The sequence below is a fragment of the Kogia breviceps genome, chromosome 3 (genome assembly GCF_026419965.1).
Source record: "Kogia breviceps isolate mKogBre1 chromosome 3, mKogBre1 haplotype 1, whole genome shotgun sequence".
Classification (NCBI taxonomy): Eukaryota; Metazoa; Chordata; class Mammalia; order Artiodactyla; family Physeteridae; genus Kogia; species Kogia breviceps.
Window position 1 is genome coordinate 1,966,053 of NC_081312.1, and position 22,252 is coordinate 1,988,304.

At 43.6% G+C, this 22,252-nt stretch overlaps 1 protein-coding gene across 13 annotated transcripts in view; it reads right to left on the bottom strand.

Moving 5' to 3' along the window:
* Nucleotides 1-22,252, bottom strand: part of KLC1 (kinesin light chain 1) — a 58,828-nt gene that overhangs the window by 11,071 nt on the left and 25,505 nt on the right. For 3 of the 13 annotated variants that reach the window (XM_067027670.1, XM_067027669.1, XM_059058218.2), the window contains exons 6-14: nt 20,420-20,507; nt 19,701-19,802; nt 17,042-17,215; nt 16,796-16,895; nt 12,442-12,491; nt 12,289-12,356; nt 10,586-10,694; nt 7,359-7,493; nt 361-491 (exon numbers count right to left, since the gene is read on the bottom strand). In XM_067027670.1, coding sequence (XP_066883771.1) covers nt 361-491; nt 7,359-7,493; nt 10,586-10,694; nt 12,289-12,356; nt 12,442-12,491; nt 16,796-16,895; nt 17,042-17,215; nt 19,701-19,802; nt 20,420-20,507 — 957 coding nt within the window. Of the gene's footprint in view, nt 1-360; nt 492-1,353; nt 1,945-2,628; nt 2,680-7,331; nt 7,494-10,585; nt 10,695-12,288; nt 12,357-12,441; nt 12,492-16,795; nt 16,896-17,041; nt 17,216-19,700; nt 19,803-20,419; nt 20,508-22,252 lie in introns of those variants that run through there. The other 10 variants (XM_059058219.2, XM_067027668.1, XM_059058217.2 and 7 more) reach the window with 8 other exon arrangements.

Below are 22,252 nucleotides of genomic sequence, written 5' to 3' on the forward strand. Positions count from 1 at the left end.
ACTAACTTTAAAGGATTTAAGCTAATGCTGGTTTTTAAAATGAATAATGCGTATTAGAAAAAACAAGTTAATATGCTCAGTATTTTAATATTAAATTCTTACTTTTCACTGCTAAGGCTTTCTTTGAACATGTAACAAAATCAAAGAATTCCATAAATTTCTTTCAAAGGCTTCTTCAGCTCTTTTAGCCTCTAAACAGGAAATTTCACAATTTTTTCTCAACCTATCCTGGGAAAAAGTCCGATTGCAGCTACTAACCCTCTCCACTGCTACCATGTGGGAAGCAGACGGGAATGCGGCTCTGAGGTCTACGGGCGAGAAGGGCGGGCAGGCGGGCGGGCGGGGGCCGGCGATAGTTACCCAGGGTCCTTTGGCTCACTGTCTCGTGAACCTCCTCCCTTCAGCTTCCTAACCAGCTTCTCACTGCTGCGTCTAATTGAAGCCCGGAGTTTGCTAAAGGAACCACTGCGTTTTAAAGATCCAGTGCCATCCTGAAAAAAACGTGAACAAATGTGAAGCGCCAGATGGTTCTCCCTCCCAACCCACAAGAGACAAAGCTAAATGAAAACAAAGAATTCACATCGTGGTTGACCTGCCGGTCTGTGACTTGCTGGTAATGTGATTCCTACAGAAATTATCAATTCGCCATGTATGTAAGTACACTTTAAATAGAAATCTATCCATTTTAAATTTCATGAAAGACAATCCAATGAATATGAAAATCTTCGAACATGAAAAAGCTCATTCAAACAAAAGTAATAAAATCCCCAAAGGAAAATTAATTATATTACTGTTTTGAAACAAAAGATACACAGAAAGACTCAAGGAAATTAAGGCAGCTCCTAGGAAGATCACCAAAATCAAACTCCATGTTTAATAAATATGGAAGCATCTGGTCCATGAAACAGTACAGGACCTAAAACATTTAGGCTTGACATAGGCAACTTCCTTTTAACAATTTCATCTACATGCAATAGATATACTGTTTATTCCTTAAGTTTTATAGGACAGTTTTATTAAATGTTGATTATAAATGTAGTGGGAAAATTAAACAGTATGTTCATTCTACACAAATAACTAAAAATCCTTAGATGCCTTGTAGGAAGCAAGTAAAAGAGTGCCCAGCTTTCGTATAAGTGATTCAGACATTTATAAGTGAAACACTTGGCAGTATCTGGATATGAAAATCAAATACACAGAGTGAAAAAAATGTGTATAGAACAACTTTTATTCTCAGAATGAATCATTTAGTAAGATTAACAGTAGCCCCACCACTTCTAGAAGCTACGGCAATGCTGCATTCCATGGAAAGAGTGAGAAGGTCTACCAAGCAGACAGACACCAAGACACAGGTCAGTTGGAGTGAGTTTATTAGAAGTTAGAAAGACACAAATACGCAAATCACTGAACACTTAAAGATTAGTAGAGAAAAGCAGAATTGCCAAAATCTCACACAAAGACTACACAGCAAACTCTACTTGAGCGCGACCCTAAGGGGGGCGCCCAGAGCCCGGGGTGGTCCCGCCAGGTCTCCAAGCGCGACAGGAGCAGCACATGCCCTACTCTGACAGCCTAGCTAGTGTCACAGTCACCATCATGCCATTGCAGTAACACCTGGGGGATACTACTAACTACCTCTTATCAAAGTGAACAGCTAATTGCTCTTAGTTTTTAAACTCAGGTATTACACAGTAAATGGTTTTATTAACACACTTTATATTACTAAGTACATATCTGGCAAAGCTACATGTATACAGAGATAAGGAACCCCCCAAAAGGACAGCAGCACCAGAAGGAATGGCCAGTCACAGAGAGGTGTAGCTCTGACAAGAATCCTAGGGGATTGCTAAACACAGCAGTCAGCACTGGAGAGAGAAGAAAAGCTGGAGGAGATGCCGCCCATCATGCAGGAGACAGTGTGAGTGTCACACAGGGCAGCTAGGCCTGTTAGACAGAAACGGAGAGAGAAAGCCCAGGTGAAACTCATGAGAAAAGAGCCAGTTTCCACGCAGCACAGCTTGGCTTACAGTATTTCTAGGTCACAAAATCTAAGCAGCATTTTTACCGCTTTAGTATTTGGAATTACCTTCTGCCTGCTCCTGTCAGCCCCATATGAAACAGGTACTGGACCTTATGTTACATTTTACATAATCTAGACTGATCACTCCTAATCCTCAATAAAATAAAATGCAACATTTTTAGAGCACGGACTGGCACCGTGCTAGAAATCTCCTTGATACTTACAATAAAAAGGTTTTCAAGTTACTGTACATAAGGAGATTCTGACAAAAAACATCGACAGTGACCAAAAGAAAGACGGCTATGCACAGGAAGAGTGCATTCATTAAAGCTTTAACTTTATCAGAAATCCTCTTGCATAGAACTAAACTATAAAGTTCTCTCTGAAATCAGAAAGGACTTTCTCTGAAAAACACTAACATTTTAGACATTTCAGAAATGTTAAGAAACACTGACTTTTAAAGTTTATAGCACATTTTAAACATGCAGTTGATAATCCAAAATAAAATTAACTAGAAAAAGGATTTCCGAAGCAGCAACGCATCCTGGGTCCTGGCAGATTGGAAGCCCCAGACCGCGGGGACCTGAGCCCCGCCCGCGCTGACTCACCATGCGACGCTGAGCAAGTCATTTAACCAGCCCGAGCTTCATCTTTCTCATCTTTAAAATGGAAAAATAAAACTTGTTACCAACTCCCCACCAATGCTGGGAGGACAAGAAAACATAAGTTCTTGCTGCTCTTTAGAAATAGCATGTTAAAATGTTAATATAATTCTATAAATAGTACAACTCCTTGTGTTCATTTCAAAATTCAGTGCTACTCTAAGGTAGTACTATTTGTAATATTCCTGTACTAGACACTCCACAGAATATGGAAGAGTAATTTCAGTCAGATTCCAAGAGCATTTCATACACTTATCCACACACACTCCCCCCCCCCCTTTCCCGCACGGCCAGGCAGGCTGGGCTGGGCTGGGCTGGGCTGGGCGTGGGGAGCAGCACCTGGAGGGGAGGCGGGGCGGTGGAGCAGGTAGGTCTGCCTGCCCTCCTTCTCTTACCAGCTGGGAACCTGGCCCCTGAGAACCACCAGGAAGGACAGCACAAACTCACCCAAACAAGGTGGATTTCTACTCAAAACAAGACCAGAAGGTTGGGAGATCTCACTGTATTCCAACACTTTCAGAATAGTCTAGATCATTATACTGCCATGAAAGAATATGTGTATCAAAAAACTGGGTTTCTGATGTATTGGTGAAGAATCATATGGCAGTAATTATTATCTATGGATTTCAGGTGATTTGGTGTTTTTAAATTCTTTCGTTTATTCTAGTTGTCTTCCTAGTTTAATTTTTATTTTTAAAAAATTACATTATTTCTAATTAAGTTACCTCACTCCCAGTGATGTGGGGAAGAGTCTAGCGTATTAGAAGCTTTTAGAAACAGTAACACGGGGAGCGGTATGAAAAGGATGGGGACATGGGGGTGGGGCTACTTCAGAAGGACCCCGGTAGAGACCTGGCACCCTGAAAACAGAAAGGCCAGCACAGGCGAAGCTCAGGTTCCACTCAGAATGTAAGACGTGTGATGTTTCCTGGTGGCCTCGTGGGGCCACTGCAAAGGCGATCCCTTAATTACAGTGCAGCCCTGAGGCTCCCGCGGGGCCCAGTGGGGAGCTGGGTCCCGGTGACTGACACACGTGCGTCTCACAGTTAACATTAAGTCAGTTTTACCCAGGAAGGGTCACTATGCACAGAGCATCTGCATCTTTAGAAGCAGGACCATAAGAGCCTTATCCTGACAGTGACTTTTAGATCTCAACAGTTTACAGAAAAATAACATTTGATGAAGTTACATTTTCAAGTCCTTCAATTATGATCTCTGTGGTACATAGAAAAAGAACAGAATTGTACTTCCCTAAACAAATTATCTACCATGTCAAGAATCTCATCCAGAAACTTCCCGTGAATTAGAATATGTCCGGGAGCCTCACGTTTCTTATCTCTTAACGGCATACGATTCAGTTCTCGGCTGATCCAGACCTGCAGTATCTGCAGGGAGTAACTAGTATAACCTAGTTTGTCTCATCTTTGACCACACTGCCCCTTGTGGTCCATGTTACTTCTGAGTGTTGAGAAAGCCTGCGCCTGGTGTCCTGTGAACATGTTTGTGAAAACCCAAGTGAGGGCTGTGTGCATCTTCCCAACAGAGCAGCTCAGCACTCTCCCTACAGCAGCAGTTTCCAAACTTTTTAAGAAGTGCTGAAATCCTTTATAAAAAAATTAAAATCTAATATAGAACCCCAATATAAAATAAAACCTAAACAGCATTTTCTCATTATAAACGTGTAACAAGTTCTTATGATAATAAAGTAAACAAGTAAGAACAATGAGGCTGCCTCAGAGAACCTGTGATCTGAACATGAAGTTACAGACAGGCCAGCCTCAGCGCCCACCTCAACTCCCAATTTATTTTTATCTTGACTGCCTAACAGAGAAAATCTTGATGCACACAGGAAAGTGGCTGCAAATAGCAACAATGCTTAATCTGCTTGCCCTGTAATCCCAGGGAAATCTGCACTCATGCAGAGACAGCATTAAACATTTTATCCTCACACCTGGACAGAGATAATGTGGCGACGGCAGTGTGTGAGCCTGTAAACCAAGGTGAGCTTAAAATGGGGTCCTCTGGTTGTACGCAATTCTACCTCAATAAAGCTGAATCTAAAGAGCACCTAAGGGTAGACGAATGGATAAGGAACATGTGGCACATATATACAATGGAATATTACTCAGCCAGAAAAAGAAACGAAATTGAGGTATCTGTATTGAGGTAGACGGACCCAGAGTCTGTCATACAGAGTGAATTAAGTCAGAAAGAGAAAAAACAAATACTGTATGCTAACACATATACATGGAATCTAAAAAAAAATGGTTCTAATGAACCTAGGGGCAGGACAGGAATAAAGATACAGACACAGAGAATGGACCTGAGGACACGGGGCAGGGAAGGGTAAGCTGGGACGAAGTGAGAGAGTGGCATGGACACATATACACTATCAAATGTAAAATAGATAGCTAGTGGGAAGCAGCCACATAGCACAGGGAGATCAGCTCGGTGCTTTGTGACCACCTAGAGGGGTGGGATAGGGAGGGTAGGAGGGAGGGAGGGAGACGCAAGGGGGAGGAGATATGGGATACGTGTAAATGTATAGCTGATTCACTTTGTTGTAGAGCAGAAACTAACACACCATTGTAAAGCAATTATACTCCAAAAAAGATGTTAAAAAAGAACCAAACACCACCCAAGGGTGCATACTACCTTTCCTGCCTCTTTTTAAAACATAAATGCATGCTTTGAAAACTCAAGTCAAATGTTGGGAGGCCAGCACTAACTTCTCAGAACCTCAGAGCTCCCAGAGGAGAGCAGTCCGAGAGCCAAGGCCTCCCGTTTGGGGGCGGTACCGGTCCGAGCCTGGCCCTCCCTGGAAGCCCAAGCAGCTCTCTGTGCGCGCTGCTTCACCTAAGACCCACCTGAAGGGAGGCTTCCTCTGCTGCGCAAAGGGAGTTTAGGAACCGCTGCACTGGATGACCTGCAACCTAGATTCTTTCAGTCAACTGGATCCAGCCCAGGCGAAGCGCCCTGGGGTGGATTCTGTCAAAGATGCAGTTGCTCTGCTCGTGTCTAAAAGTCAAGTAAAAAGGTATCCAGCACCCAGCGTGTGTGTGTCCTGAGTGACAGCATGTACACAGTGAGAGAGGAAATGTGAGGTGAAGGGCAGAGAGCAGGAACTGGGGGGGGTTCCCACCTCTGCTCACCGCACCGTGACGCCCGCCCACCCACCCCTCCACGGAAGAACGAAAGCAGCTCTCGCTCAAACCCCGAGTCTCAGTCTTGAAGACAGTAATAGAACTCTGAGATGTCAATAATTTTATTTTCACGTGATTTCATAGAAAGATTGACCTAGAAATACTGTCTCAAGAGAAAGCTCCTCCAGAACTTCATTCTAAAGGATCAAACCCTGCCCCCTGGCTCCTGAAGACCAGCGAAAGGAGGGGCCCTCTACACAAAGCACGCAGACAACAGCCACCACGGGGAGAGTACAGTACACAGTGCGGGCTGGACGCGGACACGAGTAGGGCAGCGCCACCCTCATTTCGCTTTGGGCGACTGCCCGACGGGGTGGGTGGTCAAAGCAGATGCTGATTGGTTGTCTTGGCACAGGGAAACCAAAGCAAGGGAGCTGCCAGGTAAAGACAGTCAAAAGAGATGCTCTCCCTTAAAGCTTGGCCAACAACATTCGGTATAAAATGTCAACTAGAGTGCTGACCCTTACCAAATTGCTACAGCTGTAGAAAATCCCGAAGAATAAATAGATTCAAAAAGACAGACTACAAGAAAGCCCCAAACTACCATTTGGCAAAACATCTGCACAATTACAACTAATCAAATTGCCTTACGTGACTTCAAAAAAATCAACACTGCACCTGAATGCATTAAAGCTAATCCTGCTTTCAACCCTCCCCCATTAAAGCAGAATTCCAAAGACAGCAGCTCAATGTACAAAAAAATTACCCACGTGTTACAAAAATTCACTAGAAAGAAAATGTCCAGAAGGCGACTAGAGAAACAGCAGTGGTAAGAACTTCCACAGAGGCAGAGGCAGAGGCAGAGCCTGGCCACGGAGGTGACATGTTTCTAACAGAGGCACATGCTCGGGACCCAAAAGCCTCCGGCAGGTAACCATGGAAAGCAGTGAGCCGCTGGGCCCTCCGTGGACCGAGCTGGGACATGAAGAGCAGCCACCCTAACATTCTCACTCCTGACCTGTTCTCTTTCTACAGACAAGTTCCGTTTGAATCACCCTTTTCCTTGGAAGTATGTAAATTCATTCTAACAAAATCTGCAGCAGCCTCGTCAGTGAAATTAGGAGCACTGAAGTTAGCAATGAAAATGGGTAAGTTAAAAAAGCGAGTTAGTTATCTGCCACACTAATCCTAATATTAAAATAAAACCAAATTATGGATTATGCTTTAAAAACCAGGACAGTCAATCAGCATTTAAGTGCTCAAAGTTAAGCCAAACAGCTTTCATGGATTCCTAAAAAGAAGAAAATTACTACTTCAAACAAATAACAGACTTCAGTGTTAGCAGAAGAACTTACAAAAAGCTTAATCCGTACTTAATTTGAGAGAAGTAGGCTGTCTAGCAGTTAAGGCAGGAGACGCCAGAAAGCGCTCCCTGGGGGAGACGGCCCAGGCTGCCGCCCGGGGCCGCGCAGCACGGGCTGCGCACGCGCTGTGTACTGTACTTACCCCGTTCCACTCTACGCTCATACTCACTTCCTCCCCTCCGTCAGGGCCGCTCTCGTACTTGACCACGTCCACGCTGAGGCTCTCGCGGCTCCTCCGCTTCTCCATGTTCTCAGGGTCATTCAGCACCTCAGCTACCCTCTGTTTGTGAGCATTGTCAAGACCCTGCGAGCCAGGCAGGGGGGAAAGGGTTTGATCCATCAGCACTTAACTTGTATTGGGGATCTCTAAGATAACTAAATGTATATTAGGGGGAAAAAAGTTCTTAAACATTGGAGGGAAAAATCGGAACAGTGATTTCTCAGGAATGTACACTTAAAACTTGTGCATTTCACCATATGTAAATTTTAACTCAAATGTTAAAAAATTATAAACAAATACTGAGCTCCAGGTTATGATGAGCAGGCTGAAGTATTTAAAAGGAAGTGTAGGAAGTGTACTGAGGTATATACAACTTTGAAAGGCATCAAAAAAAAAAAAAAAAAAAAAAGGACTGAAGGATGGATAGACGGGAGAGATGCTCGTGACTGAATCTAGGAGGCGGTACACGGGTATAAAATCCTCTCAACTCTGCTCTATGTTTGGAAGTTTCATGATGAAACGCTGGGAAACTGCCCAGTTTTTGACGGTTTAACATTAAGTGCCTGGTGTTCCATGCCTCCAAAAGAAGTACATGGTTGAAAACTCACGGATTACTTTGTTCTCAGTATGACATTTTAAAAATTAGCCACTAATTTAACAAAAGTCACTTTAACAGCAACTTTCCCGCCCCTCAGAGCAATGAGCAGCAGCGAGCACTCGCCTACTTCCTCAATGATCGCCCCATGTGCACATCTGAGAGAAAACATAACTGCACTCACACCCAGCAGCAAGCGTTCTCCGTGTGCATATCGGTACCATCTGACGACCAGGTGCAGCATGTCCTATGTTCTAAATGGAATCTCAACGCGAACAGCTCATGCAAATACTGCCCCTTCGCTGACGCTGAGGGGTTTCCTCCTCAGGGGGCACAATACCCAAACAGACCATGTGCTGCAGGGGCCTCCACAGTGAAGCAGGCCGTGGCCCGCCCAGGCACAGGAGGGGCTGTTCTCAACAAAGCACTAGCAACATCCCTTCCTCTAAACATCTGCAGCTCCTGACTCTAGACACGACTGTGTGGATACACACTATGTGGCACTGGTTTACAGCAAAGCCTGGTGATGAAGGAGCACCGCAGACTACCCCCAATCGAGCCAGAACCCCACGCCGCCTACACCCGGGGCGCCCTCCCCTGAACAGCAGCCCCTCAGCGTCAGAAGGCCTGGGAAGGACGACAGGACTCAAGAAAGGGGCTCCTGCAGGGCACAAGCTAGGAGAGCACCACCGACAACACCTATGCTGGGCCTTCTCTAATCCCTCTGCACAGAATCTCCCGAAGGGAAAAATTCTAAGGTACCTATGGGTAACTTTAATCCCAGCCAAAAGCAGCTATAAACCAACAGCTGCATAATAGGCTACATATACACCATTCAGGGGAAAAAGCCACACCTGCCCCTCCAGCCCTAAAAATAGAAAAAACCTGCCATCTTTATATGCATACACATACACAGTAACACATTAACTCCTTACTCTAAAACTGGTAATTAAAGGGCAAGAACTAAGCCTTTTTTCTGTATGTTCTTTACAACTGTATTTCAGCATAACTAAAATACCTCAGTTGGCGAAGGAAAGTGCTTCAGTGGTCCTTCTTATTGCCAAATAGTGTTCCGTCGCATGGATAGACCACCTCGTGTAGCCATTCATCCACTGACGAACACGTGTCTGTCTGTTCGTTCAGCCTACTGACAGTAGTGCTGCCACAAACGTATGTGCACAAGCGCAGTCAATTCTCATCACTTACAGAGGCCATATTTGCTAATTCACCTACTGGCCAAAATGTATTTGTAATCCTAAAATCAACACTCGCAGTGCTTTCATGGTTATTCACAGACACGCAAAGTGGAGAAAACTTCGAGTCATCCGACGTGCACGTCCCCAGCTAAGATCGAACAAGGTGACACTCTGCTTTCTTGTTTCACCTGATACTGTAAACAAGCATCCTCCGTCCCCCAGTCTAAATCATCTGATGCCATGTTTTCCGCATTTCGGTCAGTGATTTCACTGTTTAAAACGGTCCCCGAGAGCACGGTGCTCAAGTGTCCTTGGTGGTCCTAAGCGCAAGAAGGCTGGGGGGTGTGCCTTGTGGAGAAAGATAAGCTCTCTTCAGGCACAAGTTACAGTGCTGCTGGCCATGAATTCGATGCTGATGAATCAACAGCATATACTAAATAAGGTGTCTTTAAATAGCAACACACCTAAAACAAGGTTATGTATTGATCGGCCGAAGTAAATGTGACCAGAGGCTCCCAGGAACATAACTCTGTATCTCCCTAGGAACAATGGTTCAGCATTTGCTAATTCAGTGTTCAGAGCAACTTTACAGAACGTAAGTACCATGAAGGACGAGAATCAGCTGTATTTGTTTTGAGTACCTGTGTTCCATTCTCCCCAGTGTATTCCTAGGAGTGGACTTGCAGGGTCAGACAGGAACTCTGTGCTTCACTTTTGGATGAACCTCCAAACTGTTCTCTACAGAAGCTGCACCATTCTGCATCCCCGCCAGCAGTGCACAGGGTTCCAATCTCGACACCTCCTCCTCAACACTTGCTATTTCTGTTTTGTTTCTGAGTTCTAGCCATCCCAGTGGGTGTGAAGTGGTACCTCACTGTGGGTTTCATCTGCACGCCCCCGAGGACTAATGGATGTTGAGCATCCTTCCATGTGCTTGTTGGCAGTTGTGTGGCATCTTCAGAGAAATGTCTATTCAGGTCCTGTGCTCACTTTTTAACTAGGTGGTCCTTTTGTCTTTATACATTCTGGACACTAGACATCCTCAGAGATGTGATTTGCAAATATGTCCACCCATTCTGTGAAAATATGTCCACCCATTCTGTGAGTCTTTTCATTTTCTTGATAGTGTCCTTGAATGCACAAATGTTTCTAATTTTGGTGAATCTGACTGACTTTTGCTTTTGTTGCTCGTGCTTTTGGTGTCATATTTACCATATATTTACATTATATTGTCGCTTGAACAATATAATTTTATTTGTACAAACTAAAGCAGTAAACATTTTCTATTTCTAAATCAAGGTTTCAATAAGTCTCGTAAAAGAGAATCATTAAACTCAAAGTTAAAAACAGAAGGCTAAGTTAAAAACAGAAGGTTTTTGACTGACCTGTTTACGTGACCTCATGGCTGCTTCTTCCAATGTTTCTGCAGCTTCAAACTTGCCTTGACGTCTGTAAAGTGCCCCAAGGTTTTTTAAAGTAGTTGTAACAGTTGGACTGTAAGAAAGCATATGATATACAAAACTATAAAATATAAGTTTTAGAGCAACCACTATCAACAGCACATAATCTAAAGGACAAACAGACTTATGTTTGGATAAAATTATTTAAATTTCTATGGTACCTTGTTTATTTTTATTTTTTTATTTTTTTATTTATTTACTTTTTTTTTTTTTGCTGTATGTGGGCCTCTCACTGTTGTGGCCTCTCCCGTTGCGGAGCACAGGCTCCGGACGCGCAGGCCCAGCAGCCATGGCTCACAGGCTTAGTTGCTCCACGGCATGTGGGATCTTCCCGGACCAGGGCACGAACCCGTGTCTCCTGCATCGGCAGGCGGATTCTCAACCACTGCGCCACCAGGGAAGCCCTATGGTACCTTTTTTAAACTGTAAAACTCTAAAAGGCTCTTCTATGTCAAGCATCCCCTGCCTACTGCACTGAGCCCTGTGGCTGATGGGACATGCCCCTGTATTCTTTCCAGTCTGTGGCTGCTCCCACAGACCACCGGGCAGTCTCAACAGCAATGTCTATTCTGGGTCTGTCCACTGACCATCAGGCTCCCCCCCCCCCAGGGCAGAGCTGACTGTGCCAGGCAGTAAAGAGGACACATGTTTTAATGCTGCTATCTACCTTCTCCCCTCCCTCTACAAGTATAGGGGAAGCAAAATGAATCCAAAACTCGTCACCAATGAGATCTGAGTCACAGAATGACGATTGTGTGTGTGAAAGGATGAACAAACAGCGTGGACACAGACTGTTTCTGCACTCCTCACAGAGCACTCTTACTAAGAAACGAGAAATAAATCTAGTTCATTTTAGTATAGATATACTTCAAGAGACTTTTTTCTTACTGATAATAGGCGCTTTAGAAATAAAGAAGCTATACTCCATGTCTTTGAGACAATTTACAGAGTATTGGGAGAAACAAAGCACATGCAATTCAGAAGTTATGCTAAGTGCTATGAGGAACCCAAAGAAGGTGTACTTTTTCCAAACTAAGGGTTCAGAGAGGTTTTTTTCTGAAATAGAAGACTGGTAAACTAAGTCTTAAAGGGTGAGCAAAAGTTAAAATAGGAAAAAGACTGCAGGAAAGGTGTTGCAGTCAGAAGAGGAAATGGGCATCTGCACAGGCTCATGGGCTGCTGGTGAAGGAGCTCACACAACCCTCCACAGACTCGGAGGCCCTGAGGGCTGAGGGAGAGACTGGGGTGAGCACCTGACACACCTGCAAAGTGCTGTTTTTTGCACATCTGCTGGCCTGTTTCCCGTGAGTTTGCTCTATGGCCACCTTAAATGTTGTGTCTCTATTTAGTCATCTCTTCTCCTATGATTTGGTAGTTAGCCTTAGACACAGCATTAATGGACAGAACCAATATTTTACCCCTGTGACCCATATTACAGTGGGTTCTGTGTACATGAATTACCTCATTTACAAAGTTATGTAGTTTTTTTTATTGGAATTTGGGGAAAATCAGGGACTGTGCGACCACACCACTTTAAGGAACTTACACACTCGGTCATTTACAAGCTACCTTTGAAGCATGAGCACCTTCCACAGCTGTGTCTTTGTTTTTCAGTCAAGCAGACGTACCTGTCAACTTTGCAGGCTTTGTACCAGCCACCATACTCTCCAAAAGAAGTCCCATCCTTTTGCTTTCCCTAAATTATAGCAAATAATTTCAAGTGAATAATTATCTTAAGCAATATATTCAATTTAGAATCTCTCGAAATAGTATGTCCTTACTTTGCATTCTTCTCTTTCCTCAGCATGCATCCAAATGGGTTTATTTTCATCTAGGGAAGAAAAAATAACATACTATAAACTGAAGCATAACAGAGCCCACAAAGTGGAAGTCGTCAAGTTTCAGCAACTACAAGGTTTCTGTTTTGTTTTCCGTATGATCCTTCTCAGATATTACTTTTCACATCATGGACAGACCAGGTTTCACAATGGAGAATAAAGACTATGAAGACAGAACCAGACCACAAGAAACCAGTAGGAAATGGCCATTCACATGCAGCTCTGTGAACAGAAGACATGGGATCAAAGGTACGTACCTAGACAGGGTAGGCAACGATCAAAAACACGGACAAATGCTAGGGTCCCTATAAGGAAACTTTTAATGCTAGAACCCTCACACAACACTTGGGACTATTTAGAATTTGAACAACTAACATTAAACAAAAGTCTAAGAAATAGGAGCAAAAATGGAAAAACTGCCAGTCAATATTCCTTTAAAATTTTCTTCACTTTTGGGAACACAGACACATACCACTCATCCAAAGCTTCCAGACAACTAATGCACCCACATCATGGAGGATAAGCAGTCTTAAAAGTGAAGGTTATGGGCTTCCCTGGTGGTGCAGTGGTTAAGAATCTGCCTGCCAATGCAAGGGACACGGGTTTGAACCCTGGCCCGGGAAGATCCCACACGCTGCGGAGCAACTAAGCCCGTGTGCCACAACTACTGAGGCTGCACTCTAGAGCCCGCAAGCTACAACTGCTGAGCCCGTGTGCCACAACTACTGAGCCCGTGTGCCACAACTACGGAAGCCTGCGTGCCTAGAGCCCGTGCTCTGCAACAAGAGAAGCCACGACAATGAGAAGCTTGCACACTGCAACAAAGAGTAGCCCCCGCTCACCAAAACCAGAGAAAGCCCAAGCACAGCAAAGAAGACCCAATGCAGCAAAAAATAAAAATAAATTTTTTTTTAAAGTGAAGGTTATGAAAATACTTTTATGACATGAAAAATGCTTAAGCTACAAGTATAAAGGAAAATAAGCAGTATACATGATTATATATAAAGTGTGGTTTCAATTATGCAAATCAATAGGCAAAAAAGGAAGGTAAGGCACTAAAAAAATTAAAAGACATATTTGGGTGATGAAATTATAGGTGATTTTCACGATCCCATTTCTTCACTTATTTTTGAGGTTTCTGGAGAATAAGAGCTGTGCTCCCACCCAATCCAACCACTCATCAGCTACCCACCCTGGGCGAGTCACTTAGCCTGCAGTGTCCTCGCTCCTAAAATGGAGTCATGTGTGACCCACTTCACAGGACTGTTGAGAAAATTAAATAAGATTACACATTTAAACTGTTTTAAAAGACTAGTATGTGGTTAACTATTCTTAGGATTATTTGACATGTCACAGGAGAAGAATGAAACTAGTTTTAAATACTCATTTTAAAAGAGAGAACATTTGCACAGCAAAGGAAACCATAAACAAAATGAAAAGACAACTTAGGGAATGGGAGGAAATATTTGCAAATGATGCAACTGACAAGGGCTTAATTTCCAAAATATACAAACAGCTCCCACACTCAACAACAAAAAAACAAAGAACCCAATATAAAAATGGGCAGAAGACCTAAATAGACATTTCTCCAAAGAAGACATACAGATGGCCAACAGTCACAAGAAAAGATGCTCAACATAACTAATTATTACAGAAATGCAAATCAAAACTACAATGAGGTTATCACCTCACATCAGTCAGCACGGCCATCATTAAAAAGTCTTCAAATAACAAATGCTGGAGAAGGTACAGAAAAAGGGACCCTCTTACACTGTTGGTGGGAATGTAAATTGGTGCAACCACTATAGAAAACAGTATGGAGGTTCCTCAGAAAACTAAAAATAGAATTACCGTATGATCCAGCAATCCCACTCCTGGGCATATATCCAGACGAAACTGTAATTCAAAAGGATACAATGCACCCCTGTGTTCATAGCAGCACTATTCACAACAGCCAAGACATGGAAATAACCTAAATGTCCATCCACAGATGAATGGATAAAGATGTGGTACATATATACAATGGAATACTACTCAGCCATAAAAATGAACGAAATAATGCCATTTGCAGCAACATGGATGCAACTAGAGCTTATCATACCAAGTGAAGTAAGTCAGAAAAAGACAAATACCATATGATACCACTCATATGTAGACTCTAAAATATGACTCAAAGGAACCTATCTATGAAACAGAAACAGACTCACAGACATAGAGAACAGACTGGTGGTTGCCAAAGGGAAGGGGGGTGGGGGAGGAGTGAACTGGGAGTTTGGGGTTAGCAGATGCAAGCTATTATATACAGAATGAATAAACAACAGGTCCTCCTGTACAGCACAGGGAACTATATTAGGTATCCTATGATAAACCATAATGGAAAAGAATATATAAAAAAAAAGAATGTACATATATAACTGAAACACTCTGTTGTAGAGCAGTAATTAACAACATTGTAAATCAACTATACTTCAATTAAAAAAAAAAACAGTGAGACTAGCCAGGGAAGTTTTGAAAAGGAAAAGTACTTATAGACTTTGTCACATCACATATCTAACTTCACCCCCACCCAGCCTCACTGCAAACCACAGCAGCCAAGAAGATGTGCAACTGGTACAAGAATCAATACGTGCATAAATGGAGAGGAATGGTCCAGCAGAAAAACAACCGCCACCACTACCACTACCACTACCACCAGCAACAAAACCCTTGACTTGATCATTTAGACTATGGCCTTAAGAATGAGTGGGGGGAAAGGAAGGATTATTCAGTTAGTGGTACTGGTACAATTGTTTAAATACTTGAAAAATAATTGTATATCACAATTATTTTTTTTTTAAGTGAACCGTATTTAAAGCTTAATAACACTGTTATTTACTGCAGTTTTAGCTTTACGTACTAATCTAAGCCTCTTGTTAGAACACAGGAGAATCCACCACAGTTAAGAGAACTAGATTTCCTGACAATAAACCAGGTCATGGGTTTCAATGCTGCACTGTAGCCAAGAAGGCCCTGTGACCTGAAAGCCACACCCCGACAGCAAGCCAGGACACATGTACATCTTGCCTAACGAAAAAATGTCTTTCTGTCCTACGTTTTAACATTTGTGTGGAGGATAAATCCGAGTACAGAAAAACTGCTTTTAACTAGAACCCAATTAACTGGACTTCATGCTACTATTTTTAGTAGAAAGAAGCTAGCAAATCGCAAGGAAACAAGTCTTCCCCAAGAATAAAATTTTTTTAAAGAAGCACTAAGGAGATGGCCTGGAATCAACACAAAACCGGCAAGGCCTCTACAGTTAGACAAGGACATGAAAGTTCCCTGTGAACTGCACAAGTCCAGAGAGGTGGGCTCTTATCCAATCCCGGCACAACTGCAAACAGAATCCATTTTCAAAATGACAAGCCTGAGGCATTACAATCTTCGGATAGTAAGAGATTTACTGCTCCACTTGTCAACAGAAAAACTAATACACTTTTCAAAGATTTTTCAAAAGTAGTTTCTAGAAACTCTCTATAGAAGAAAATACTTATTAATCAAAACCTTCTTTCCCACAAATTCTAAGGTTTCCCACACACTAGTAACAACTGTTCACATTCTGAAATCCTTACGTAATAGGTAGTAAAGGGGGGAAGATGCCTTATGTAACACACAAATATTGTTTTACTGAGCAATTAAAGTCTTATAAAATATTAATATTAAGCACCTACAATACTTTAAGGGATACAAAGGAGACAGGCCTTAGCTCTTTAAGGCCGTCAAATAATCCAGCAGGCCTGGGATGGGTCAAGAATTTGCATTTCTGACAGGTCCCAGGTGGCGCTGAAATTGCTGGTCCCTGCCGGCACTTTGCGAACCACCGTATTACAGAGCAACTCCAGAAAGCATTAATGACGCCAGGAAGGCTTTCTGGAGTCAGCGCATCCAGGCTGTGCCTGAAGCACGTGTGGACTCCGGGGAGGGCAGCGTGGCCCCTCACCCTGGCCACAGGCGTCACGCCTCCATGATCGGTAATGCCAGGGCGGGTGCGCAGGGTTCACCACGGTCACTGGATGACGACTGAGGAGCCGATGGGCACTCACTCAGACTGGGTCACGTCCTCTCCAATAAGCGCTCCGTGGAAAACCATTTCTAAAATTCAAATTAAATTCTATCTTGAAAATACTGCGATGACTTGGGTATTACCAAGTTCAAGCTGGAAATCACTATTTTTTTTAATCCTTTTGCTTCATGGAAATCTCTATGTTTAATGCATTCTACAACTGCATCTGCTGAGAAACAAAAGTATATTTCTTACCATCTACAGAACCAAACTCCCTTTCATGTGCACGAGTGAGAATCTCTTTGTACAGTGTTTCTGCTTGCTTGAATTTTCCTTGCTTCAGATAGCAGGATGCCTTAAAATAAAACAAAGTACTTGCTATTCTTGATGCGTAAGTGAAGCATACGTTCGTATTTATAGGTTAAACTATGAAACAGAATTCGCATTTCAGGAAGAAAGTAATCTGGCTCTATCTATAGAGCTGTACCTCTGCCAACATACCAGGTTATTTTTCGTTTTGGCCACATTGGGGTCATCAGGCCCCAGTTTTGTTTGGTAGATCTCGAGGGCTCTTTGATAATAATATTCTACTTCTTCGTACTTGCCCTGGTTCTGGCACAGTAAGGCCAAGTTATTTAACTGCTTGGCAACATCGGGGTGATCCTTTCCCAAAACCTGGGAATAAAAAATAGCGTATTAGAAACACTTAATATTTGTTTCACATGGTACCATCCAATCCATTCTCTACCCTATCATGAGAAGGCGCTTGCTAAACATAAATACGACTGTGCCTTGCTTCCAGGCTTATGATGTTTAAATGGCTTCCCATGCAATAATAAAAATAACTTAATCAGAATTTGTTGAACTCCTTATTCTTGTGGGGAGGGGACTATGCCGATTTCCTTCACGTGCTTTAGTGTCTTTAATTCTTATAATAATCCTACACGGTAGGTAATACTAGGCACAGTTTGAAGATGAGGAAACTGAGTTTTATAAGGGATGTTTAATATGGCTGAGCATCCCAAACCACTTCCCTCGCATTTCAAACTTCACCTCAGGGCTCTTCGAACTTGAACTTACTGTCCCAGACGCCCGACACTTCTCCCAGCACTGCCCTGCTCCCCACCCCCCAATGAACAACTCATCTTTCAGGTCTCTTTTCAGGTCCCCTCAGAGAGGACCTCCTATATCCAATTTAAGGGAGCCCTCAGCCCATCCCCACCCAGATACTCACAAGCACATCACCTGGTTTTTTTCTTTCTTTGCAAGTATCACTACCCAAAACTATCTTATTTATCTACTTAGTCCTTTATGGCCTGACTCTCACCCGTTAAGATGTAAGCCTCAGTGTGCAACTGCCTTGTCTCGATGTCTGGATGTAATGTCCTCTCAGCACCTAGGACGGTGCCGGCACACAAATGGATGACTAAACACTACACTGCTTCCTCAGGCCCTGAGTTAGCCATCCAGTCTCTCACCCTGTGCCTTTACCTACACAGCCCCCGATGAGGCAGGCTGCCTCTCCATCCGCTCTGCATTCCCCACCTCTCCCTGCCTGGGAAGCTCTGACCCAATTTCTGAGACTCAGCCCCAACGCCGGCCATTTGTGGGAGGCCATGCCCGGCGCAGTCCCAGCCCTGTACCTGGAGAAGCCCCTGCGCTACGTGCTCCCTGAGCTCTAGGCTAGAAGCCAAAGCCCCTGCGTTCCCAAGGTCTGCCTGCTGCACTTTGTCCCCAGGGAAAGGACTGTGTCTAATTTGAAATCACCAACTCTAACCAAGCAGAGAGCCCCCAAGTCCTCAATAAATGTCTGCTACCTGACTAAATGAAAGAGCAAATATATATGAATGAATCTGATAGATCATCATCTATAGTTCATAATCCTTAATTTGATACATTTGTGGTTCTCCCTGATTTTAACCCCAGCCCACTCAAAATCTCAGTGGATAAGTAAAAAATAAAATAAAGACTTTTATTTTGTAAATACTATGCAGATGGCAACATGGACAAAACTTTACCTGAATAATGTGGTAATTAGCCCCTTTTCATCTTCCCTGTCCTGTCTTTGCCATATGACTCAAAATTAAATGACTGATTGCTCAGTATCAATGGTAAATAATGACACAAAAAGTCAAATTAAAATATCATGGCATTGGACTTCCCTGGTGGCGCAGTGGTTGGGAATTCGCCTGCCAATGCAGGGGACACGGGTTCAATTGCTGGTCCGGGAAGATCTCACATGCCAGAGAGCAACTAAGTCCGTGCGCCACAACTACTGAGCCTATGCTCTAGAGCCCGCAAACCACAGCTACTGAGCCCACATGCTTCAACTACTGAAGCCCGCATGCCAAAAGCCTGTGCTCCGCGACAAGAGAAGCCACCGCAACGAGAAGCCTGCACACTGCAATGAAGAGTAGCCCCTGCTTGCCGCAACTAGAGAAAGCCCACACGCAGCAACAAGACCTAATGCAGCCAAAAACAAACAAATAAATAAATAAACAAACAAACCTGTATGTCATAAAATAACCTTTAAAAAAAAAAAAAATCATGGCACGGACCTGCCAAGTCTCTAACATTTGAATACATGGTCATACAGAGCACTGCTGAAATTAACAAGTTACATTTAAAAAATACCTACTTACTATAAACTGTATTAGGTGATATTAAATATCCATGACATTGACTTAATCTACAGCTCTGAGTTATTCTTTAGTTCTCAAAAACAATTATTCATTTTCTTCAGTTTCATAAGCATTTTTGTTGACCTCATTTTTAAAATTTTAGTGTTTTTCTTCTTGACAGGCACGTGCCCCACTGTCAGTGAAATGCCCCCGTGCCTTCCACCTACAGGCCTGAGAAATTCCTTCTTCAGTTGAGTCATTTCTAGGCCTCAGGCTGGGAGGGCATGCAGACTCAAGGCTCCACCCTCTGTATACCCACTCCTCCTAAACTCCCACGTGTATGGGGGCCCATCTGGCTGCGTTTGGGGCTGCCCACCTGACTGAAGGGCTTATTTTCAGGAAATGGTCAGTAATGATATATCACAGTGGTCCTATCTCAAAGCTTAAAAGTGAGTTATTTAAAACAAACAAACAAAAAAAAGTGAGTTATTTAAAAGCATAAAATACAGCATCTCAAGGAGAACCGTCCTCAGTCGCACCTTTTCTCTGATCTCCAGAGCTCTTTTACACAGCGGCTCAGCTTCTTTGTACTTCCCTCTCTTGCCGTAAAGCACTGCGAGGTTATTCAGAGTTGCTGCCACCTACCAACACAGGGAACCGCGAAGAACGGTAAACGACAGCAGTGGAGGGAATGTGAGACATCACACACTCATCACACCCAGTATGTGCAGGGGAGAGCTCTCAGCTGGATGAAGGAACATGACTCCACTTAGAGGAGAAAGAGCAATCTCGCTGTCTACAGACAGACTGCATAAAGTAACACTGCAGAATATTAAAATTAACAAATCAACATCAACAGGATCTTGATTTTTTTTTAAATTTCACTGAAAGCCACAAAGCCAACCAAAAAAGATCTATATGCAAATCTGACCAGATTTTAATAAAAAGACAATACAAAATCTTTATGAAAAAATTTAAAGAAGTACATGCAATTTGATTTAGGATCAAAAAACACAGTACGTGATCCATTTGAGGTAGGGTGATAAACAACTTAAGTGCACACTGACACCTGCTAAATGCGAGTCACCAGCACTGAAGCTCATCACTTGTACTAAGTGAGGGAAGTCCTACCTGTGCCGTCCAGTGAAAAGGCAGCTCTTAAATCTTCCCTGTTGAGTTTAATATTAAAATGAGATGGGTATAAAAATACATTAGGGAAAATAATAGATAAAAAGAATGAAAGAACCAGTATACAAACCGCAGGATGATCTTTGCCCAAAGTTTTTTCACGGATGGCCAAGGCGTCATTCAGTAGATTTGCTGCATCTTTGTATTTATTCTGGTCTCTAAATGGAAAAACATACAATTAAGTGTTATAGACACAGCTTACTACATCTCTTTAAAATGTAATTTTGGAACTAAAGACATAAAAGTTAAGCTTCAGTGATTAAAAAACAGACGTTAGCTATTAAAACTATTAAAAACACTCATAATGTAGGAAAAAAAGACTCCATCAATGAACGTACTGGCCAGGTGAGCTGGGAGTCGGGCCCTCCCACCTAGATCACTGGGACAATACCACCCCCATAACCCCGCACACGGTAAGCGAGGCCATCCAGAACGGTGAGGCAGACAGAACGGATTCCGGCGTCTGCACCCAGCTCTGCCAGCTACCGCCAGCTACCGGCTGCGTGGCTCTGGCACGTCACGTGGGCTCCACAGTCGCAGTCGGCCCACCTAAAAAGGAAGGATGTGACTCACAGAGCGCTCTAAGAAGCTAACGATTCTCCACGTGCCATGGAAAAGCCTGTGAAACAGAAGCCCAGGACGCACCCCACAGTGTCTGCTGGAGCAGGGCGGGGCGAAGGGTCCTGCTGATAGTGGGAAGACAGAAGCACCTCCAGCTCCAGCCCCCTTGGTTCAAAGTGCTACCTGATGATGGGGCTGCAAACCAGTTATTTACTTTGTGAGACTGAGTACACATACTTCCCAACTGAGTAAGAACGGCTGCCCAGCAAGGCTTTGCCCGGCAGAAGCCAGACTGTCCTGCAGAACACTGGAAGGGCTGATAAGGCTTCCAGATCCTCTGAAGCACACTAATTCTGGCCAAGTATATAGGTTTTGGACTTCCCTGGTGATGCAGTGGTTAAGAATCCGCCTGCCAATGCAGGACACACAGGTTCGAGCCCTGGTCCGGGAAGATCCCACATTCCAAGGAGCAACTAAGCCTGTGGGCCACAACTACTGAGCCCGCGCGCCATAGCTACTGAAGCCCACGCGCCTAGAGCCCGTGCTTCTCAACAAGAGAAGCCACTGCAATGAGAAGCCCGCACACCACAACAAAGAGTAGCCCCTGCTCGCCTCAACTAGAAAAAGCCCACGTGCAGCAACGAAGACCCAACACAGCCAAAAAATAAATGAATAAATATATATTTAAAAAAGGTAACAGAACATTCACAGAAGGACACAAATGACTAAAAACACATAATCATAGAATACAAATTAATACACAATGCTGCACTTCTCCATTAATAAATAAAGAGTAAGAGACAACCAGCCCAGCCCCAGGCTGGTGATGGAGGAGGAGGAGTGTGAACTGGCACCACCTTCCTGAAAGCAGCTGGGCAACATGTACCAAGAAGTGTTATCATGTTTTGGGGGTTTTTTAAATTTTATTTATTTATTTTTGGCTGTACTAGGTCTTCATTGCTGCGTGCAGGCTTTCTCTAGTTGTGGCGAGCAGGGGCTACTCTTCGTTGTGGTGCACGGACTTCTCCTTGCGGTGGCTTCTCTTGCTGCGGAGCACGGGCTCTAGGTGCACGGGCTTCAGTAGTTGTGGCATGTGGGCTCAGTAGCTGTGGCACGTGGGCTCAATAGTTGCAGCTCGCGGACTCTAGAGCACAGACTCAGTAGTTGTGGCGCACGGGCTTAGTTGCTCTGCTGCATGCGGGATCTTCTCAGACCAGGGATCAAACCCGTGTCCCCTTTATTGGCAGGCGGATTGTCAACCACTGCGCCACCAGGGAAGCCTGCGTATCATGTTTATACTCTAACCCGCTTTAGGAATTGACACTAAAACAAAATACAAAAT